The 24345-nt window shown below is 35.4% G+C and overlaps 2 protein-coding genes and 2 long non-coding RNA genes across 5 annotated transcripts; 2 read left to right on the plus strand and 2 right to left on the minus strand.

Annotated features, from left to right (window-relative positions):
* Positions 1-372: 372 nt before the first annotated feature.
* Positions 373-2366, minus strand: LOC121217733 (two-pore potassium channel 3; the record flags this gene model as incomplete). The annotated part of the gene is made up of 2 exons (XM_041093841.1): positions 373-873; positions 1543-2366. Coding segments are annotated over 2 exons (972 nt in total), but the record flags the coding sequence as incomplete, so codon positions are not given.
* Positions 2367-11373: 9007 nt separating this feature from the next.
* Positions 11374-14564, plus strand: LOC107905863 (uncharacterized). The gene is made up of 2 exons (XR_001686623.2): positions 11374-11643; positions 11959-14564. It is a non-coding gene; the product is annotated as an uncharacterized lncRNA (long non-coding RNA).
* On the minus strand, positions 14562-20471 carry LOC107905861 (uncharacterized). Its single transcript, XM_016832638.2, has 10 exons — positions 20068-20471; positions 19676-19719; positions 19350-19467; positions 19099-19225; positions 17994-18646; positions 17299-17575; positions 16934-17213; positions 16528-16692; positions 15415-15873; positions 14562-15153 (listed from the first exon to the last, which is right to left on the minus strand). Exons 1-10 carry the CDS (start codon positions 20264-20266, stop codon positions 14866-14868), a joined length of 2610 nt encoding a protein of 869 aa, XP_016688127.1. The 5' UTR covers positions 20267-20471; the 3' UTR covers positions 14562-14865.
* Positions 20472-20863: 392 nt separating this feature from the next.
* LOC107905862 (uncharacterized) lies at positions 20864-23401 on the plus strand. 2 transcript variants are annotated; one of them, XR_001686622.2, is made up of 4 exons: positions 20880-21055; positions 22065-22119; positions 22850-22956; positions 23055-23401. It is a non-coding gene; the product is annotated as an uncharacterized lncRNA (long non-coding RNA). The 2 variants fall into 2 exon arrangements; XR_005913918.1 differs by lacking the exon at positions 22065-22119 and having other exon boundaries at positions 20864-21055.
* Positions 23402-24345: the final 944 nt, after the last annotated feature.

Below are 24345 nucleotides of genomic sequence, written 5' to 3' on the forward strand. Positions count from 1 at the left end.
TAAAACAATATACAAATTATTTTTAAATATATTTAATTTCAACCAAAATGTGAGCAAATTAGATTAATTCAAAGATCTGTTAATAATAAAATTTTTAATTCTGACTTTCTAATTTATATTAAATATTGTAAAATAATTTATCCGACAGAAAATCATTATTTTGATATTTTTTATTTTTTATTTGATTAAAATCACTCAACTGGAAACAAGAAACTTACTGCAAGCTTTCAAATTCAATCATATTGATTTTATGATAAAATCTTAACAACAATTTTAGATGTATTTTATTGTTTATTAAAATTGTAAACTTTATTCTTTCTCTAAAACTAAATCAATGAGGCGTCACCCATTCAAACTGCCATTTGTTAAACAATGAAGTGTGGCACTTAATCTCCTTACTTTGTTTTTTTGTTAAAAATCTTATATAATAAACTGTCAGCATCAACAAAGATCACCTACTTTTTTGACAACATACATAATGGTTCGTATAATTGCTAGCCTCGTTTTATGACATCTCCTATGGCACCTTCATTCTATTGTAACAAGTTTACCCCATCGAGTAGAACATTACAGTCTGAGCAAACTCCTAAAGAGGACCAGCTAAACATTCATAATGGTGTATAATTGCTTGCCTCGAATGCCGACCAATCATCTCATTTATGACACTTCCCTTGGCACCTTCATTATATTGTAAGGAAGATTATAGCAGCTAGGATTCTTGCATATTAATGATGACTCTCCACGAGATCAGCAAGAGTTATCTTCCCGCAGTTGCCGACATCCAGCCTATCAAATGTCTCGCAGATCTGCATGATGTCTTTTTCTGATACCTTCCCCAACTCCTTGAGCTTGTATATCACAAACTCTAATTTGCTGCATGTATAATCCAACAGTAATACTTAACAATTAATCAACCAGACCTCGCACTTGTTCGTATTGTAGATGAAAATGGAATCTGAGACAAATTTAGTAACTTAAAGCATAACACATAACTTTTGGCATACAAATTACCAAAAACAACATTTTAAGATGCAAAATATCGGAGGATAATGCAACAAAGTAGGTCTGAGATAGCTGATGAGCATATAAGCAGCATGGCAAGAAGTAGAGCAGAATAAGCAGTGGGCTTCAGTTTGTCCACAACAAAGCATCTTGAAGAACATGAAAATTTATGTAGGACATTCTAGGCTTCTGAAATTAGCAGGTCAATTTATTCAATTCTTTTCGTGGTGATTTTGAGAATGTCTGAGCAATTGGCTAATAAAAATTTTACATAATTATCATAATTTAATAGCAGAATATGAAGAAATGAAAACCACTTCCATTTGTAGAGGTTATGTGTTAAAAGCATTTTTGAACTACTGAGAATCCCATTTATTAGTTTTACAAGCTTTCACTAAATAGATTTGTTCTAGGATAAAATATGAACCAAGCAACTAACAAGTATATCAACCTTTCAACGTCTAAGCTTCAAGAGTTCACAATATGAAGGTGGGCAATTATAGTAGTAACCAAATTTCGTAAAAAAAGAAAACAACATACCTCACAAAACCATTGTTATCAATATCAGCAGGAAGAAACTCCGAAATGGTCAGATCATGGTCAAGCACCCATTTTGTCATCTTCCTGTGCCTCTTACCCACTCTAGCCTCAGCCAAATATAGAAACGCTCGAGCGACGGCCAGAGTTGAAACGAACAACCAAATAGTAGCAAAAAGCCGACCAGGCAACGTCTTAAATACCCGATCACCGTACCCGACAGTCGTGACCGACATAACAGAAAGGTAAAAAGAATCCAACCATCCAAGACTCTCAACAAAATGCATAGCGCCAACACCAATTCCAATACAAAGAACCACAACTCCTAATGCCAATCCCATCTTCATTCTTATCCTCATTCTCCCCTTCTTCACATCAATTATGTAAGACCTAGTAGAATCCTTCTTTTGACCTCCATGTTGAACGGTTCTCAACAAGTAATTCTCTTGCAAATCAAGCACATAACTAATCATACCACTAAGCAACATATCGATAAAACCAAATCCAACCAGCACAAATAGTATTGAAAACAATTTGGTAGTCACGCTATTAGGAGTGATATCCCCATATCCGATTGTGCATATTGTGACGATACAAAAATACAGCACATCAACAATCGGATGAGTTTCATGACCCACAAAATTAGAACGATTAAACCAATATATGATAACACCCAATGACAAATACAGTAGCACAAGCACAAAAGCTTGCCTTACAATCGATGGAGAACCAAATTGAGGCTTGGGAATTGTAGGGTGGATGATATCGTTTAAAACTGCAATGGCAGGTGCTGTTTTGGACCTGTGGAGATTGGTTCCCATAAATTGGAATATTTACTGCCCGATAATTAGGGGTGTCAGAAAAGTACATTCCTGGAATTTAGTTCCCATAAATTGGAATATTTACGAAGTGCAGTTAATTAGGTTTCGGTTAAGCGAATTTATTAGAATTAAAAGTAATTAGATATAAGGACTAAATTGTGTATAGGGTAAAAGTTGAATTATAGATTAAAAATAAATTAAAGGGCCAATGTAGTAATTATACGTATATTATAAAAAAATGTTAAAATATGTTATCTTAATAATTAAGTAAATGTGTATATATATTATAATAATAATTTAAAGTATAATAAACAAATAGATAAAAAAAAAGCTATACAAATTAGAAAGAAAAGAAAGAAAAACAGAAAGAAGATAGGAGAGAACAAACGGCTAAGGGTTCCAATTTTTCAAATTTCAATTGGTTAATTAATTTGGTCTACTTTCTTGTAATTTTTATATTTTTAGAATCTTGATATTTAGGGTTACCCGACCCATGTTGAAATTTTAGCAATTATTAAGTTTTTAAGTGTTGTCAATGTTGAATAATTTTAGTATTAGGGATTAAATTGATAAATTTTTAAGCTAGAAATGGAAAAGGATTAAATTGTAGAATAAATTGTAAATTTTGAGTAATAGGGACTAAATTGTGAAAAAATCAAAATTTAGGAGTTTAAGTGGAAATTGGGAGTTAAATTTAGTTTAAAGTGGATTTGTATGAAAATATAGAATTAAATGCGAAGAATAAAAAATTAGTCTCAGTTTAGGGACTAAAATTGGAATTTAGACAAATATTGAGTAAAATTTTAAATATTCAATATTCAATATGAAATTGAAATTTTATTGTATTGATGAATTTTAATTGTTTTAGTTTCGTAGCTAACGTCGTACCGGAATCCTCGACTAAAAATGGGAAAGATAAAATCGACGTCGAATAGCTCGGAATTCCCGATTTGTATTTCTATAATCCGAACTTAGTTGTTAATTATTATAATTCAATTTATGCATATAGTAAGTGTTGAGTGAGTAATTGACATTTGATATTTGATGATTGAATTATAGATAATGATTGATTATTGAATTGTATGATATATGTGTTAATGTGAAATTGGATATTTATTATTATAGATTGAATTTAATTCATGTGTATATATGTGATTAGAAAAATTAGTATTGGATATTGGTTTTATCTGAAATGTGAAATTAAACCTATTAACTGTATTGGACTGAGTCGGATATAGATGGCATGCCATAGGATAGGAAGAGTTCAGGGATTTCTTCGACTTCAAGTCGATGAGGCACTGGGTGCCAATTTACTTCGATTTAATCGATGAGACACTAGATGTCAAATTTATATAGCGCTGGGCGCAGTTACTACTTCGGATTTATCCGATGAGGCACTAGATGCTAAACTGGTGTGTTGGTTGGATTCGTGTATTTGTCCAAGTCCAAGTCATGTTAATAGGGATAATTAAATAAAACGGTACTATGATTGATATTGGATGATATTGTATGTGAATTGAAAATGGGATAGTGATTTGAAACATGAAAATGAGATACATGAGTTATGTACTCATGAATTGAATATAGAATGGATAATGTTATTATTTAAATGATATGTGGATCAAATTGTAAAAAGCTATTATATAGCAAGTGATGAGAATTAAGTATGGTATAAAATGATGTATTCATGAGTTGAGTAGTGAATGGCTAATGTCATTGTACAAATAAATGTGGTTTGATATGTGAATAACTATTTATATTGTAATTGTGTGAATTGGGGACATTGTTTAACAAATGGAATATAATAGCATATGATAGTCATGATACTGGACATTAATATGTGCTTAAAATTCAATTGTGCATATTATATTATCTTGTCTTTAAATATTCAGATTATAGAAATACCATTGAGTTCTACTCAGCGTACAGTTTTGTTTTTCCATATGCAGATTAGGTACTTCACTTTTGATCACCGATTCAGCATACAACAACGATCCCGAACTCAAATGTGGTGATGTTTATCTTTTGTGTCGGCATGCACCTAGGACATCTAAATGGTAGTTATTTTGTAGATGGATTATAAATGTAATGTTGGTTTGGTATATACATATAAACATGTGTTTGTGTTTGAAGCCATATTATGGCATGGTAAATTGAACCAAATCTAGATATGTGCATGTGAATTTAAGTTAATGTTTTAGGTAGATATGAGCTAGGCCAAATTGATGGATTTTGGCATGTTTATAATTTTAATTTGAATGATGCATTGATGATATGTATTGATAATATAAATGTGGTACCAATGAGGGTACATTGGTTAGGCACCTAGGATGATTGTTTTAGCATGTTTTGAATGTGTTTGATTGTGTTTTGAATAGGTTAAACGAATGGTTTTTGAGTTGTTTAATGCCCAAGCGTGTAGGAAATGGTAAATTTGTTGTTTAAGGCCCGTTTTAGGTCCACACAGACGTGTGACTTGGTCGTGTGAGACACACGACTAGCACACGGGCTTGCGATGTAACACCCTTAACCTGTATCCATCATCAAAATAGGGTTTCGAGGCATTACCGGAGAGTACAAAACATTTTCGGATAATTCGAGTCATTTACATTTCACTTTTTGAGTTTATTCATAAAGTCCTTTAAATGGACCTTTGACGCCCAAATCATGCATTAGGACCGGGTCGGGACTAAACCGGATTCTCAAAAAAATTTTCACAAAATTTAAAAAATTTTCTCTCATATAGTGGTCACACGCCCGTGTGGCGTGGCCTTGTGGCTCACACGGCCGTGTCTCTGGGGCATGTAACTCTCTGACTTGCACCTATGAAGAAACTTGAGTCATACGGCCTGGGAACACGCACGTGCCACTAGGCCGTGTGGCATTCTGATATATTCATTTTTGGTGCAGGTTTCACACAGCCATGGCACACGCCCATGTTCAAAGCCATGTCCTTCACACGGCTGATACACACGCCTGTGTGTTCTACCCGTGTGCTAATCTGATTTCAAACTCTAAGATGCAAAGGACACATGGCCAGAACGCATGCCCATGTGCTAAGCTGTGTGTCACACACGGTCATGACACATGCCCATGTGTCTACCCGTGTGGACAAAAATTAGGCTATTTTCCAAGCCTTATTTCTCACCCATTTGATCTTTTATCTTCACCAATATTTTAATACATTCAAGTGCCAATTTAAGATATTCAACCAAGCCTTATAGTTATCACCATTTGTTCATTTCATAGCCATATCAATAACCATCATTTTTTTTGTATTTCAGATAAATGCATATAACCATACATAAGCATGCAATTCACTATTTCTTCCTGTCAATCACAATTTCAAATGACAGATTCATGTAAATGAGCTCAATATCATTAGTTGTTTAATTTCTGTCACTTAAATTCACATACACATAATTTATTAACATAAACTGTCAAACACAATCTCTGAATGATGAGATTACATAATTGAGCTCAATTTCACTGTTCAATATGTTTTATCACATAAAATTTGCTTAACACTTACCACAATTTGTCAAATTAGAGAACATTTTACGAAATTGAGTACTTCATTTTCACATTGCCATAGTATAACTATGGTCTTGCACATTGTCACATATCATACACCGAAGCCATAGCCCAACTATGGTCTTACACAGAAACACATATCACACCGATGTCATATCCCAGATATGATCTTACACGGAAATCACATATCACACCGATGCCATATCCCAGATATGGTCTTACACGGAAATCACATATCACATCACACTGATGCCATAGCTCATGAATTCCATGAAATTTCAAAATTTTTCCACAAATTCAATACTTTTCAATTTAATCCTTAAAACATGTTTTCATCCAACATTCTTTAATAAAACACCTTTAAACATCCATTAACATCTCAACTTCATCATCAAATAACAAAAATTATTTGAAATTATCAATGGTATCAACCAAAACTTTCAACAAAATCAAAAACTAATAGAATACTAAGTTGGACCTAATTGTAAAAGTCCAAAAATTTAAAAATTTCAAGGAAAAAAGTAAGAATTGAACTTACTTGAAGCTAAAATATGAAAGACCAGCTCAAAACCCTCTTCCATGGCTGTTTTTGACAGAAAGTTGAAGAAGAAATGGTCTTGAAATCCTTAAAATAAATTTTGGCCATATAAATTTTGTCCTTAAATGCATAAAAATCTGTGATTTTTTTAACAGTATGTCACCTCAGCCACTTAAATTGGTCCATTTACTCTTTTAGTCCTTCCTTATTTAATTGTTAAGCTATTCAATCACTTTAGAAAGTTTTACATCTTTTCAATTTAGTTCTTTTTAATTAATTGACTGCCGAAACGTTAAAATTTCTGATGAAACTTTAACACTACCATATTGACACTACGTAAATATTTATAAAAATATTTACGGCTCGGTTTATAACATCGAGGTCTCGATTTCTTGACTTAATAAATCTTTATAAAACATAAATTACTAATTCAAAAATCTCTTAAAAATCATTTTTGGCTCGTAATTATTAAATAATAAATTTTACGAGCTTATTTTCTGAATTTGGTGGTCTCAAACCACTATTTTCGACATTTCTGAAAATCGGGCTATTACATGCGAGGCTATTTCAAAGGGTACACGACCTGGCACAGGCGTGTGGCTTTGCCGTGACCCAAGTCAGAGAGTTACACGGGCTGGGACAGGGCCGTGTGTCCCTATTTCGAATGCCCACATGTCCAGGCACACGGGCGTGTGAACCATACAGTTAAAATTTTTCTAATTTTCTTTCCAAAAATTTTCAAATGTTTCTGATTTAGTCTCAAATCATTTCCGAAGTGTTTTCAAACTCTCAATGGCTTAATAAGTGACTCTATGCATGTTAATGATGAATTATTTTATTATTTTTGAAATGTTTGAAATGAATGATTAAATTACGATTACTTGATAATGTTCCGAAACCCTATTCCGACAATAGATACGGGTTAGGAGTGTTACACCATTTGTCTTGTTTTTGTTTTTTAGTAAAAGAAAATTCTTTCTTGTGCTCTTCTATCTCATAGGCTTCTTGATGTCAAGACACCGTGCTCCTCTTTTTTTATACCTTAATGAATTCAAGTTTATTTTTGTAGAGCATGATACGTTGAGTCAATGCACCACAGTATGCAAATTTTGACTATTGATTATTTTACAGGGGCTAGAAGAGATTTTCTTTCTATATATATAGATGATTATATTTTTATCAGAATTAATGAGTGCTATAAACTTATAATATGTTTTTAATTTTCTTGATTTAGCGTGAAAGAAAAGTAAATAGAATTTGATTCCTCTAAAGCTCTATGGCCGACCTAGTCTCTCATATCCCTCAATAGGAGAAACCCTGATCATAATAGCTCTTTGACAGCACAGAAATAAAGAAGCGGAGAATGGAGAAGGAAGACTGGATCAGTAGCTTACAAGCACCAAAACTCGAATATCTTGAATTTCGGGAACATTGTTTATCAGGTTCTACAATGACTGCTTCACCCTCTTTAGTCTTAGCTATTATGGACATTAGGCATTTGTACATGTTCAGGACATCGTAGAACTTTGTCAGTTATACTCAGCTTTTCCAAGGCATCGCCAACGCTCAAAATCTTGAATAATCCACTCATGAAACAATTGTTCTAAAGGAAAAAAGAAAAGAAAAGAGGATTTGCTTATCTTAGAATATGCATCTCATTACCATTGATTTGTAGAGAGCGATGTTAAGCATCAGAAATCTTTATAATCATTGTTTGCGACAATTCTTGCAGATGTTTTGAGGATGAGCATGCTAATCTACTTCAGTTTGACAATTTAATTCATTTGAAAATAGGGTGTTGCCAAAATAATATCATTCCTAGCATTCTTCAGCTTTCACCTCATTTGAAACTTTTAATCATTGATGAGGTAAGTAAAGTTGTGACAATTTCATGATCACTTGGACTTGTTCATGACTTGATCACATATATTTTGTTTTGTTCTTCTTCAGTTTCTCTCCAGCACTAAAGCATTCACATGGAGCCTTCAGAAAAGGTCTCCAAGTGTTTGACATTGCACCTTGAGATAATAGATTAGTTTGAGAATGACGAGAGAAATTGGGCAAAAGAGATGATGGAATATGGTATGGTTAAGAGGAAGGTTTGGAAGAAAGAAGAAGCCGCATTGGGAATGATCGAATATCTTTGGATAAGGAAAAGATGTGACTGACTATAACTTAATTTCTAGATGACAAAGTCTTCAACAAAATGATGAATTGATGGGGTTTTCCAGGGCTTCTGCCCAATGCCATATTTCTTTTCCCTAGAAAAGAAACATTCTCATCAAATAATGGTGGTATTCATTATGAAAATATTTAGGAAGAAGAATTCTCTTGAAGTGTTGTTATTTATTAGGAAAATATTTGGGAAAAGAAAATCTATATATTACTAAAAATAATTTGAACTAGTCATTTCCTTGATTGCTTGATTTCATTTATGGCACCTTCGAGCTTATATATCGTAAACTCTTATTTACTGAGCTTTGTATATCACCATCTACTTGAGCTTGTATACCACAAACTTTGTTTTGCTCCATGTATAATCCCATAGTAATTCTCAACGATGAATTAACCAAACTACACTCCTGGAGCTCCATATATAATTCTCAACAATGAATTAACCAAACACTACACTCTTTGAGCTCCAACAGTAATACACAAACTAACTACGAACTTATGCGTTAAAACTACACCCCCTGGGCTGGGAATAAAGGTAGAAAAAGGGACTCAGTTTTTATTAATACTTCAGTACCATTTAAGAAAACAACAAATGTAAATTATTCATAGTGACAATCCATGAGAGCAAAGCATTCAATTCCACAGGAGATATCAGCTGCTTCAGGAGATTCATCCAAATTATTCTTCAAGGGGCCTGGTGCAAATGGTCCAGAAAAGGCAGAACCAATTGCAGGTCCAAAACTTCCAAAACTAAAAAGTGAATAGTCCGGGGTGTGGACTTGCAGTTGGTTTGGTATGATTACAGATGATGGCTCCTGGTTATTTCGCAAATTAAGTATTCACAGCAACCAATGAACCATCTTTGGCTGAAAGAATAAAGAAACGAGATAAATAAAGTGTTTTAAGTGCATGAAAATGGTATCCATAAACTTAGCACACATCCAAATGATAAAATAATAATAATAATTATAATAATTGTATATCAAGGTAAGAACTAAGTTCTAGAAAAGGGTAGATTTAAGATTATTCCAAAGAAGATGGCAAAGAAATAGAACCAGATAAAACATGTGCTTTCACCACAAATACATAATTGAGAATGTTAGACACCATTTTTTCGAGAAACGGGGTCGACTTGGATTTGAAAATGAAAACGAACACAGGAGCCGCCACCAATCCTTTTTGATAAGGTGTGATCGGGTCACCTTGAAAAGTTGTTGTTTTTAATAAATAATTCGATTTTATTAAAATAACGATTTTGGTCTGTGAAATTCAAAAAAAAATAGGTTCGGGAGTCGGTTACGTTCGAGAAAGAATTAGCTTGGTGTCGAAAATTAAAAACTTGAAAAGAATTTAAAAATACAATCCCTCTTTATATTGTGTTATTTTAAAATTAATCGAATAAATCAAAATGTAAAATACCTCCTTATCTCGAAGTAACAAGATATCACATCCAGTAAGTTAGAACATGGTACCTCGTATTTTGAGAGTAAGTTTGCCTTTTATTTTTTATTTAAACCTCATTTGTTATTTAGGATATTCTGTTATTTAGGATCAACGCGAGAAAAATTGAAACCCAGTAAGTTAAGGCACGACTTCTCGAATTTTCTAAATACGGAATATTGCCTTTATTTTCGAAATCTTCCCTTTTTGAATTTGAGTAAGCACCAATAGAATATTTAGAAATAATATGCGTGCAATTTTGGTTATATTTGAAAAGAAATCGTTTAAAACGAAAAGGTGCCGTACGCGACCTATAATGATAATACAACATATGTTTAAAATAATCATGCCATAATATGCATCATAAAATATACACATAACAATGATGCTAACAAATCCTAATGTTAACATGCATGAATAATAATGCAAATGATAATATAACAATAATAATAATAACAACAACAATAAATATAATACTAATGAATCTAAGTTTTGAAAGTATTTGAAAAATAGCAAATAAATAGATAATGGAATGATAGTAATAATGGCACAAATAAAATATACAAATCAATATATATAAAAAAATGAAAAATAAATAGAACGAAAGCAAATGTAAGTTTGGTTATAAATTGAGAATAAATAATTAAATGAATATTAAATAAAATATTTAATAAAACTGTTTTTGTTTTAAAAAGTAAAAGAAAAGAAAAAATTTGAAGTTAAATAGGCCAAGGATCGAATTAGAATTAAAATAAAATTAAAGGGGGAAATTTGAAATGGAAAAGAACAATCAGGGCCCAAATGAAACGCGTGGAAAGATGTGAGGGCCAAGTGGGAAATTATTCCCCAGCCCTTAAAGTACGTCGTTTCGAAATGGGTTAAAATGGAATGGAAATAAAATTATATAGGCAAATATAAAAACTAAAAGAACGGTATTGAAACTTAAATAAAACGAGGAGGGGTCAACTGCGAGAATATCCCCTTTTATTCAGCCCATCACGACGCCGTTTTTTTATAAAGTCAGTCCATGGTCAAAAGACCGAATTGAAACAGGAGTAAAATTCTATGGCTAAAATCAAAAAAAAGGAAAGAACCCCATTGAACAAGCCACAAAGGGGAAGGGATCTATTGCGCAAATATCCCCCTAAGGGAAAACACGCGGATCCCCTCCCTAGCGGGTCGGGTTGCGGGTCAAACGTCAAAACTGCACCGTTTTGGCCACTAATACCGTTTTGGCCACTGATACCAAGGCCCAAAACGGCGCCGTATTATACCCAATATAAATGCAAAAAAAGAAAAAAGAAAAAAAATCAGTTTAACCCATCTTTCTTATAAAAAAAATTCAGAGAGCTTTCAGATTCTCTCTCTCATAGCCCTCCAATCCGGCCAATAGGGTCGTCGCCTGCGCCGCCATAGATCCACCACGGGCGGTGGCGTGCGACCCGAAGGTCAATTTTAACTGATTTAAAAGGCCGTTTGGTGACGGTGCCTTTCTTGGCCCAAAGACCGAAGGAAAAGGAGACCCCCGTGCCCTCCCTCGGCACGATTTCGGCGACCGCAAAAGGCTTCGGCGATGGGACTTGCGGGCGACTCCAGGTATTCCCCTTCTCTTCCTTTCTTTTTTATGTGTATGTTTACTTTTTATTAACAGATTAAAAAAACGGATTTGTAAAAAGAAAAATAAAAAATAAGATAGATAAATCGAAAAAGAGAAAGCAACCTGTTAACTTTTATTTTGCTTTTTTTATTTCTAATGTTCGTAAAAAGGCCAGAAAAAAATTACAATGTTTGTGTTCGGCTTATATAGCCGATTTTTATAACCCCTAAACTTCTATTTTCTTGTCGTTTGCAATTTGGATTGTGTTTGTTGTCGTTTTCTGCTTTGTTACTTTGTTTGGTGGTCTTTTGTAGGTGACAGAGCAGTGTCAGACGCATGGAGGAGGTGGCGTGCGGCAGACTGGTGAGACCGAGGATTGGCGAGCCGAGCGGCGGTGGCGCTGAAGGCCGACCAGGGGGCGTGCAGTGCTAAGAGGCTTGGCTGGGACTAGGGTTTCTACTGCTAGTTTAGGTTAGGGGCTAATTATTTGGGCTTAGGGTTTTTACTATTGGGCTGTTCTGATTGGGTCTATTTTTGGATTTGTAATGGATTTGGTTTATTTTGTGTTTGGGTTTGATTTGGTGGGCCGGGCAAAATGGGTTCGTATAGAGGACAGAGAAGATGGCCAATAGATAGACAAGGTCGGTGTTCCAATTAGGGATTGGTGATGCATAAGAAACTGGAGTTTGAGGATGTTTCTGTGTCAGCATAGAGCATGTGTTTTTGTCATGATCCGTGAGCAAAGCTACCAGAAGTACTAGATCGAGATCGGAACGATGCGAGCACGAGAAAACCTAGTCACAAAATTATCAAAGTGTCCCAAAAGACTTTAGAAATTCGAAGAAGCAATAGATCCTTACAGAGCCGAGTAGAAGATTCCAGAAGCTCTAAAACTCTCCATTCATGTATAGCCTATATAAGTAGAAGCTCTCCTCTCTATTTGTACATCCAAACTAGTCGTTGGGTAATATATCTAAGTTCTCATGCTTGTCTAGGCTAAGAAGGCATTCTCCAACTTCTCTTGTGTTCGGCCTGTGACAAATGATATCAGCGCTTTGAATTTGTCCTGTGGCGGTGAACGATGGCAACCGAGTTCAATAAGGTGAGTGAGCAAGAGGATGGCGTGGTGGAGAACCAAGGTGTTGTGAAGGGCAAGAAAGGAGGCTCTAAGGACTCTGTGAAGATCATTGAGACCCGGATGGCCGAGGTTGAGTCCGCCATGAGTGATGTCCAAAGCTAGAAGAAACCAAGGATTCTCTTGAGGCGATCAAATCCGGCATGATGGAGTCCTAAGACAAACTCAAAGAACAACTTAGAGAAGAGCTACAAGAGGCCATGAAGGAGGCCTTAGGTGATATTGCCGAAAGTACAAGGCCCTCGAGGTGTAGGTGGAAGTAATGGATGGCGAGATCAAGAGGCTCAAGAGTGGTGGCATGCTGATGGTATCAAGCTATCGAGTAGATGTTCCGAGGTCAAAGGAGGTCAAAGGCACGAGGGATGCCAAAGGGGTGGACAACTTCTTTTGGAGTGTCGAGCAATACTTTTGTGCTGGGATCGAGTAGGATTCCGTTAAGGTAAACACCGCTTTGATGTACTTAGTTGATGTTGTCTTGCTTTGGTGGTGTCTTAGGAGTGACAATGCAATGTGTGAAAGTGCAACCGTGGAAACTTGGGAGATTAGGCTGCAATTCTATCCGAATATGCGAACGAGAAGCCTCGATCGAAACTTAGGCAGCTTACCCAGCGCAAAACAATGCGCGACCATGTGCGTAAGTTTTTGGAGTTAATGCTTCAAATTTCAAAATAGACAAAAGTGAGGCTCTATTTAACTTCCTAAATGGGCTAAGCAATGAGCAAAAGTAGAGTTTCAGCATAAAGGTCCCCGTAACATCATCCACTCATATATATATATGAACACATATATATAGTAGTTACACTAACCCCTAGAAAATGCACATTTATTTTATGACCAATCTTCATTCCCAACTTTTAGCAGTCTTATCTATCTCTTTTCAAACAAACCAAAATACAATTGACAATAACTTTGCTATTCTGTACAAGCCTTTCTATGCTAGAAAAAACAAAACGAAATAGAACTATTGCAAGATATCGATAATGATTTGGGTGTTCTCAACCACTACAGTTGAAAACAATACTGGGCATGTCAAGAGTCCTAGATTATAAACAATACTTGTATATATAAAGAGAGAGAGAGGTAGGAGATGAATGTTGTGAATATAGTGCTTTCAAAATGTTAAGTAGAAGCAGCATAAAAAATGCAATCTAAGGAATGGTCCAGATATGTGATACTTCAAGTAGAGAGCGTAGGGGCAACCATGCTAAAAAGAAAGTCATTCCTCGGACTATAGAGTAGATTTCAACTTAGCCAGACATGTCTACAAGAGAGATCAAATAAAAAGGAATATTTTCAATAAAACAGAAAACAGAAAAGTGCAATACTGGCGGAGTTGAGGGCAATTGGCAGGTATCTTATCTTGGCCATGAAACTTGAAACTGGAAGTTTTTTTTAAAGAAAGAAAAACATTCATGCAAGAATAATACAAATTTGTGCCCTCATGTGAGTCTTCCAATCTCAAAAACACCATGCCCTTGTCATCCCAGGACAGAAAAAAAATTAATAGCAAGGCATTTACCTCTTTATTATATTTAATTGAAATAAAATATTTCAAGCTCAACCCAGCTTCTCAACACTTCCTGCCAGTATACTTCCCTTTTTTTCTGTCAGTAAAAAGGCAATCTTGAAAACATTATGCTTAATTGGAGTGAGATCCGATCTATTAAAAATGCATACTTTACCCTGCTTAAAGAACGTACAGATAACGGACTGAATACATTCAACCCCCGGCGTAGAGAGTAGATTTAAGCTCGTCGAGACACCAGATAAGAAACATGATAATTTTTAAAAAAAAAAAGGCAAATTTTCACTATAAAAAAGGGGAAAGGGGAACAGGGAAACAATGAGGGAGAAAGAGAAGTGAAGGGCAACGTCCACCATCCCAAATTAGCACACTGTGTTCCTAAGTTAACATAACCAGACAATAAATAAGTAAAATACAACCTCGTGGCACAGGGCAGTAGCCATTCAAGGTCTCTTCAGACCCCTATCAACCATACATGTAATTATTCAATCGCACGAATGCCTTAGATTGGCCACTTTCAAACTCACTACCAAGACCCTGAAAAACCCGGAGGTGATAACATTAGTAATTGTTTTGCCACAACTGTTGGGTCTGCTTTGATGGCTGGCCTTGAGACCCACTCAGGGATCCATCCATAGGGTTTTGCTGCTGATGGTCCCCCAATACTCCTGTTTGTGAATGGTAGAAATTTGGGTATCCAAGAGCCCCAAAATGCTGCGAAGGTTGTTGCCCTTGTCGAAATCCACCACCCTGCTGGTTTTGCCCCTGGAAGCTGTAATAATTGCTTCCAGGAACAGCAGACATTGTTCGTGAGCCAGGGCCATGAACCCACATGGCCGAATTCTCAGTCTAACCACATAAACAAAGAAAAGGATGAGCCCACCTTAGATTCAAAGCAGCAGAAATTAAAAGAAATAAAATATACAAATACTGTAGAAATATGTGAAATCACCCCCCAGGCCGGGAATAAAGGTAGAAAAAGGAACAGACCTTTTTAATACTTCAGCACCGTTTAATAAAAGAACAAATGCAAAATATTCACAGAGACATTTCACAGTAATGAGAGCAAACCATTCAATTCAAATTAACATTGTTTGGTACGTTGATTACCTGTTGAAGCGACATCAAATGATTGCTGTCCTTGTACTGAGAACTCAGAATATCATCATAGCCAATGGTTGTGCCTGCAGGTGCTGTAGGCGGATTCAGAGGAAGTCCTCCAGGAATATTGGTAGAACTCCCAAACCCATAGCCAGATGCAATTGCAGCAGATTGAGGCAAACTGCTAACAGAAACACTATTTTTGTATTGGGGGAGCACTGCTGCCAGGGACTGAGGGTAGTTACTATTACCAGCAAATCCTTGCTGGAAAGCTGATGGCACATAAGTGTAACTTTGAGGCAAGAAAGGATAACTAATCATGTTGGCGAAATGTCCCAATGGAAGCGTAGGTTGGGAAAAAGGGTGCATGGCTAGATGCTGAGGAAGAGCAGGTCCCGTGGCAACACTGGCACTAGGAAGAGTCTGTGGAGTCGCCTGTGGTGCAGATATACTAGCTGCTCTCAGAGCCTGCAAATGTCCAAAACTATCAGGAAAGGAACAATTAAATCATATCAACTATAGAAATTTTCAGTTAGACTTAGAAAGTGGCATTTTATTTTTCCTTTTCCCCAACCCCAAACTTATTATTGTTTACGGTCACTTGGCTCTTTGCTCCTTTTTCCTGACACTGACACAAGCAAATAAAGAAAACATGCAACAAAAGTAAATACAGATCTGGTAGAACCAGATTTATAATTGAGGACAAAGAAGATGGCCAAGAAATAGACAAGGTCTGTGTTCCATATTAGGGATCAGTGATGCACAGGAAACTAGAATTTGAGGATGTTTCTGTGTCAGCATAGAGCATGTGCTTTCACACTAAAATTCCATCTAGTCATACATATAAGCAAAATAGAGCAGGCTTGAAAACAGTAATACCAAGTTTCAGCTAAAATGACTAAAAATAGCTTTAACATTATAGTATATAAAGTTCCATATCACTTCAGTGAACTCTTGAAAATTTTCAAACAAACCAAATTCACATGTGCAGTAGCTTTTCTCACTATTCTATAGAAGTCTTTTTATGGTAGAAAAAGTAAAACAGAATAATAGTTGGTCACCAGTAGAAGCGCACAAAGAGCAACAAACATCAAAAAATCAACAAGGTAAAGCAAAGGGCACCTCTGGCATAGAAATTGTGGGGCCACTAATGGAAGAGATTGCATTGGTGTATTTTGTTGGCATTGACTGAGTCAGAGGGAAGGGTGAATATGGAAGATCCGGCTCCCTTGCAGTCTGAACAGTTGATGTCAGCAAAGTGCTTTGCAATGAATTTGTATATGCTTGCTGCAAGGAAAACGTTATGGTAAGAAGGGGCACTCAAGATACTAATAATGTATTCAAAGAACATAGTAGGTCAATCAATAATTTCAAACAGTAGAACAGGAAACCTAGAACAATAAGACGCAGCTATCAACCAGAAATTTCTACATAAAAGAAACTTTAAAATCAAACTCTAAATTATATGGTTTGGATCATAAGCTAGGAATAATGAAAGTAGTATATGTAATCATACAAGTTACATTACCATTACGCTTGAGAACGGAGTGAGATTCTGCATTTGAGTGCTTGTCTGAGGATGAGTAAAAGCAGGATTTAACTGTTGAGAGTTCTCATAGCTATAACCAGATGCAGATGAAGGAAATGCATATTGGTTCCCTTGGGCAGCTTCAGAAGCATCCTGTTTCAGTACTGCTGGTTGAGAATCTTCAGTAGCTTCATAATTTCCAGTGTTGACAGTACTTCTAATCATTATATTTCCCTCTGCATTACTTCTGAGATGTTCGTCCCCATAATACTCGGGATTTCTGCAAGCAAAAATGTTTAACACATATGTTCAAGGAACAAAGAGTAAAGCAAGGCAAATTAAAATCTTAAGATGCAAAAGAATACCTATTCTCAGAGTGCCCAATAGAAGAGATATCAGCTGATTCAGGAGCTTCATCCAAATTATTCTTCAAGGGCCTTGATGCAAATGATCCAGAAAAGGCAGAACCAATTGCAGGTCCAAAACTTCCAAAACTCAAATGTGAACAGTCCGGGGTGTGGACTTGCAGGTGGTTTGGTATGATTACAGATGGATTATCCTCTTCAGATGATGCCTCCTGGTCATCATTATGCAAATTAAGTTGCTGCATATTCACAGCAACTGATGAAGAACCATCTTCGGCTGAAAAAAAAAAGAAAGGATCAAGATAAATAAAGTGTTTTAAGTACATGAAAATGACCTAGCAGCTATCCATAAACTAAGCACACATAAAAATGATCAAAAACTAACTGTATTACTAGGCAATAACTAAATTCTAGAAAAGGGCGGATTTAGGATTACAATGTTTAGTGAATCACAGGCTAAAAGAGCGACTAAAGTATGATATCTTAAATTGTGAGGGTTGGGGGGTAGTGGGGAATTCAACAACCCTAAAACCTAAACATCGATATTGCAAGACAATCAGAAATGGGTTGACTTAGAGAATTCCAAAGATGCAATCACTGTCTGCCTTCATCATGTTTAATGCATTCATGTAAAGAACTAGGTGACCTTAATCACGAATCACACAAGATTGAGCGACTTAAAGCACTACACTAACCTTCATCATGCTCAAAAGCATGCCTTTGAGGCTGATAAGAATTGGCATCCTTATGTAAGTTATTATCATAAAGAGATGAGCCTCCAGAATCATCCTCTTGTATATTTCTAGTTGAAATAGAAGGAGACTCAACATGGTTACCATCAACAGTTTCGACAGGACCATCATCCACTGCCTGAGCTTCCTCTAACTCGGCTTTCATGAGTTGGTTGTTTCTATCCACAGGCAAGTTAGATGCCTCTGCATACAATCCAGATTCTGCAGGTGCTTCTAAGATAGGGTTCACGTTAACAGCAGATGAATTGTCAATGGGGGGCCATTCATCACTTGGGGAACTACGCTGGTTTGTGGTGATATCAGGCTCGTAAGTGACATCGGACACCTTGGAAGCATGACCATGTGGTGAACGTAAGTTGGGATGTACTTCTGCAGAATGAGGTACTGCAAGATGCCGATTATTAACACTTTGATGAGGTGGGTTTGGTATGACAGAAGCCTTGTTTTGTGGTCTGCCCATCTTCACAATATCAGCCATTGATACTTGACCTGGAGCCCCCAACCAAGCAGACTGGTATCCACAAGGTTGTGAAGATGAAGAAATACCATCAACTAAACCTGCTGTGGTTGTTTTATGTCCGGCGATACCAGCTTCACTGCAAAACTCACATGAGAGGGAAGTAGGCAAAGCATAAAAAAACATATCACGATGGTTTACAAATTACAATTACATTGTTTGTGAACCAGACAAACAGAAACGTCATTCCAAGATAGAGATGAGAAGAATAAAACTCAGTCAACTAAATTGTCCTAAAACTTCTTTCACATGAAAAACAATTACATGTTTAGTGAAACACGCTAGGATGCCTCATGTCCACACTTACCCAGTGAGGCTCAAAGGTGTAAATAAGTTAATGAAATAATAAATGATTTGGTATCAACCAATATCATGATTCTCAAGATTCAGTCAAATGCAGGCAAAAGCAAAATACTAATGCAGCAATACATCCCACTTAAGGTCATTATAACTCAAATATAATTGCAGCTTTTCAGCTCCTTAACTGGACTAGACAATGAAGAAATATCACCATTTTCTAACATGGATTACCTATGGGATGGCGGTCTCCGATTCATGTTGTTTCCTTGCACAACAGACGCAGAAGATGAAGAACCTGCATAAGCGTGAGTTCCATTTTCCCTCTTTTGAGCAGGTTTACCATGGAAAGGTCCAGACTCTAACCATAAAAAAAAGGAGCACAAAATGGATGAGAAACCATCTAAAAGAGTCCCAAAACATTTTTTAACCAAGTAAAAGCAGACTCTTCTTCAAAATTGCATAGAGCATGTTCACAGTCATACCATTAGAACTATAATAGGATGAGCCACCACGCCCCATATATCGGTCTGAACCACTCCTACCACCACGACTCCCAAGGTTGTTGGCACCACGAGACCTGGAATCAACTGTGTCTTTGCCCTGGAGTAGACCGGTAAACAAGTCAAAAAAGAAAACAGTAAGCAATATAACCATTACAAATGATTCTAGAACCTGACATGACGAACTGCATTTATACCCTTCATTACTAAAATTATATAACGATAATGAAAAAAGGGGACATGGTAATCAAGGAAACTCAACATCCGCATAAAAGCAACTATTTGGCATAATTTCCACTAGCACACACCTCTTTTTTCTTGTCTCGTTTGCTCTTCACCTCGTGAAAAGGATCTACACGTTTGATAAACATCTTATTAGAAACGAAATAAGAGTATCATTACAAGTGCAGAAACTTCATCAGCCCTACAGTTATGAAACAAAGCACCGTATATTTTCGCAATCAAACGAGTGTTACGAAAGATAGGGTTTTACGCCATAGGCCTTCTCGTGACCAAACTTAAGCAGATTTTATCTTTACCACATTAAAACACCAAAACCCAGAAACCCAAGAGTTACCCGTTTGTATAATGAAGATAAAAATCCTTTTGATTAACAAAAACCCGGGAAATAAACCCATCAAATTGAGAACCAAAAAAAATATTTAAAAAATTAAAAGTGGAAAGAAAAAGGGCGGGGAACCTTGAGAGAGGAGGCGATTGACGGCCTCGTTAGGGTCCATGTTACACTCTTTAAGCATGGCATAGATCTCGGGTTCGGGGCAGTTCACAATCTCCTTCAAGCTCTGTACCATCTTCCGAGACCCAGCCGGAATACCTGAAATCCCACTATTACCCTTCCCTATCCCATTATTTCCAGCACCTCCTCCTTTCCCGCTCATCCTCTCTCCGGGTACCCCTCTCCGAAAACAGTTTCTCTTAGGTCTCTCTCAGATCTGAGGAAAAAAAAACTATGTCGTGCAAGTTACGAGCTTTTTTGTCTTAGCTTCTCTCGACGAAAAAAAAAAAGCAGCAGGCAGCAGCGAAGAGGTAAAGGAAGGGATTATATTTCTTTGAAAGTACGCTTTTATAAAAGAAAAAAAAAAAGCTCTTTTCTCTTTGTCTCCGAAAACCCTCCGGGCGTAAGCCTCGAATTTTATTATTTATTTATTAAAAACTTGCTTTCCCTTTTAAAATAAAAAACCAAACAAAAGCCCAGTTATGCCATGAAATTATTTAATTAGATATTATATCATAATTGTTGGAATATATATTTATATTATACCTGTAATTTAAAAATAATAATAAAGCAGAAGAGAAAGTTTCTTCTATTCGACTCCTTACAACATGTTTGGTTGGGGCAATAGGAATGCATTCCCCTCCAATTCGATAGGCCTACCACCAAACCAACGTTTGGTTGGCTGTAAAAGGATTACAACCTGATTCCATTCAGGCCTTATTACAGCTAAAGGCTGTAATAGTCATTCATTGCCCACATACCTGAATAGCTATTCCGTTCAGCTCTCTTTTTCCCATTTTCCAAATTTTGCCCTCCTTCATCTTCTCCTTCATCTGCCGTCAAACTCTCTACACAATTTCTGCCCTTAAACTCTCTTGCCATATTTCAGATATTCTCCTTCATCTTCTCCCATAGATCTGTAACTTTCTCTTCTTCTGTTCCCATATTTCAGGTAATGGCGTTTTTTCTTATTTGATTTTTCCTTCTTTTAACGTTTCTCCTCTGTACTTTTTGATCATGTTCTTCTTCTTTTTTTAATTGATTGTGTGCTTAATGAGCATTTCTATTCCCTCTCCTCTCCGTCGAATGCTGATTCGTTGTTTAAGAAAATCAATTTTACCCCCCTTTATTTCTCGCCTAAAAAATGCTCAGACTCAGCCTCACCGACAGCCACTCACTTCCTTCCTTCAACACTGGTAAAGGGAAAACCAGGCAGGTAGCCAAGCAAGCATATGAATATTTGAGTGATGTTGCGTTTTCCTTCCCACAATCAACGCTTCCATCTCCTCCTTCACAATCTCTCCTCTTTTGCCCCCCAAACTACCATTTTCGTGACCTCCAAACAATTCCTCAAAAACCATCCCCAAAAACCATTCTTTCTTCCCTCTAAACAATCCCTCTAAACGCTTCCTTCCCTCTTTTTCTTCCAAACCCATCCCCAAAAACCATTCTTTCTCATTCAAGACTAGTGAGTTTTCTTCTCTTTCTTCTCTCAGTGTTTCTTCTCCCTCTTCAAGAATTTTTTATTTTCTACAAATCTAAGAAAAAGGTTGTTGCTTGATTGTTTATTCAGTTCTTTCTCTATTTATGCGAATTTTGTTATATAAAGAGTTGTTTTCTATTTTATGGTATTATCTGATTGACTCTGTCATTAATTTTAGTATTTGGTTGGTTGTCTTATTTTATAATGTTTGATTTTGGAATTTTAATCAACTTTTGTTACCACTCGATGAGGAGGATAATAAAAATATATCTATTTGAAAATGTATCATTGTTTTGCATTGAATTCAAGATGATCTCTTTTTGTGCAAATGTGAAAAGAATATCTTTGATAATGATCTGATGAGACTAGACTAGGTTGAGTCATTGTTGAATGAATGCGTTAATTGAGTATGGTGATTATAACTATTTGAGAGTTGATATTGTATGTAATCAATGTGATGATTGTGAACCTTAAATAGTTAACAGATGACTATGATCTGTGCTGATGGATGCTCTATGATTGATCGAAGAATGGTAAGCTATCTGTCTATTCTTAATGTTTCTTTCTTTTGTGCGTGTATGTGTGCATTCCTATTCATATGTGTAATGTTCCTTACCAATCTTATGGGTGAGACGTGCAGTGCATGTGAAGAAATAAAGGTAGCAAAAGATTATGAAAATTGAATTTTTGATATAATACATATTATTCATGGAAAAAAATAATGTAGCAGATAGTTCTTTTATTGTTATAGCCGAGTGGTGGAGAGAGAGTGGAGTAGCATAACCAATAGATATCTGGTTCCTTGGTTTTAATTTAATAGCATGCTGCTTCTGCCAACATGTTGATGCGGTTTACTGCAATGATCCAACTGCAGTTAATTATTTGTTTGTTTAGGCCAATCTACTATTGGTTTTGTACCATTATCATATTGATATATGTGATGGAGAAAATGTCATTGCTTACCAATGATATATTTTCTCAAATGCTGTTTTGGCCTTGAGTGACTGTATGGTAATAATATTATCCTGTCTAAATAAAACAGTTACTTAAGATTTGCATTTCAACTTGAGGTATTATTCAAGTAAGGTAAATGAAAAGGCCATACTTTGTTAACATTTCGTTTTTGACTCATATACCATGGTAGTCTCAAGTTCAACTCTGTTATAATTAATAATAACAAGAAGCATGTACAAATGTGAATTCCTCCTTTAAATGGATTCTGAATTCTTCAAACTCATGATAATTTTGACATGGTTATGCCAGGGCATTTATGGAGTCAGAGTTACCAACTTTTAAAGAGAAAATCCCTCAGTTGGAGGTGGTTATCGAACTCATTCGTGGGTAGCATCCACATTTGAAAGGCTTTTACAGTAAGTTACTCTTTCTTGGATGAGTTTCAGACATGATGTATTCACGTATGCGATGTTTTTAACCACGTCTCAAAACATGTATCTGGCCAATTTCTCAGAGAACAAAAACGAGCGGGTGGTATGCGTGAAGAATATGACTCCTAAAGATATCCTTCTTTATGCAACCAGGCTAAGAAACGCATTGGGAAGAAAGGTGGTGAAATTAAGGACAGGGCATGTAACTAAACACCCTAGTGTGCAAGGTACATGGACAACTGATGTGAAATTTTGAGACACGGTAGTACCAAGTTCTTCACAATTTTTTCTGTATGTTTCTTTATTGTTCTATGTAGTCATGATGGCAACTTTGTTGAAACATTCACTCTTTAGAGGTGAATGAAATTGTTGTGTAATGAACAAAGGCTAATGATGTCGTAATAGATGATTGGACCCAAATATTTAATAATTTTAGAGCATCTGTACCTCTTCCAAACATCATAGCATTCAACCTTCTCAGGTTTTGAACTTCTAATAATTTGTCTAATGAAACAATATATGAACAAGAGAGGAAACTCTAGGCAAGCTAAAAATTTCCTCTTCAACTAACTCTTTAGGGCTATTATTACATCTATCACTAAATTTATGATCAAATTTAAGCCTATGATAGGTTCAAGATAACGTCTCAAGAACAATTGCCTGTTGCAACAGATGCTTAATAAATTATGACATATGCTTAATAACATATGGTTTATGACATATAAACTAATGAAATCATGTAACCTTTTGTTAATATATAAATATTATGTTTGGATGTCAAATATAATTCTCAAGTTATTTATTACTTCCAATATTTTGTTTTTTATTGTATAATAATTAAATTATTTGTTTCACTAATGATAATTTTTTAGCATATTAAATATGTATTGCAGTTTAAAAATAATAAAGTAGATTATATATATTTTTTATAGTATTATATATTATGATTTTAGTAAATTCATATAATAATAATTATATTAAGAATTTTATTAAATTATATAAAATTTTATTAAATTATATTTAATAATAATTATGTTAAAATATGGTTAAATTATTTATTATTTTTATTAAATCATTTTTAATAATAATCTTATTAAAATTTAATAACAATAACAATAATCATCTACCTAAAAGAAATTTATGTTAAGGGTATTCTAGTCATTTTAATTTTTTTTCCTTATGCTATTACAACATCATTCTATTCAACCAAACACAAGAATACTGTTACAACTCTATTCCATTCCATTCAACCAAACAATTAAATTACTATTACAGCTCTATTCCATTACAGCTCTATTCAATTACAGCTCTATTCCATTACAGTGAACCAAACGTACCATTACATTTTTTTAATATTAATAATAAATAAGATAA

This window comes from Gossypium hirsutum, chromosome D05 (assembly GCF_007990345.1).
Source record: "Gossypium hirsutum isolate 1008001.06 chromosome D05, Gossypium_hirsutum_v2.1, whole genome shotgun sequence".
In the NCBI taxonomy this organism is placed as follows: Eukaryota; Viridiplantae; Streptophyta; class Magnoliopsida; order Malvales; family Malvaceae; genus Gossypium; species Gossypium hirsutum.

Bases quoted from the DNA above. Each gene is read 5' to 3' on its own strand.
- LOC107905861 (XM_016832638.2), bottom strand. From the start codon at position 20,266: ATGAGCGGGAAAGGAGGAGGTGCTGGAAATAATGGGATAGGGAAGGGT. The intron at 19,720-20,067 runs GTTCCCCGCCCT...TCAAACGTGTAG, and splicing joins CAATCGCCTCCTCTCTCAAG to ATCCTTTTCACGAGGTGAAG. The intron at 17,576-17,993 runs GTTAGTGTAGTG...TTTTTTTTTCAG, and splicing joins TGCTTTTGAGCATGATGAAG to CCGAAGATGGTTCTTCATCA.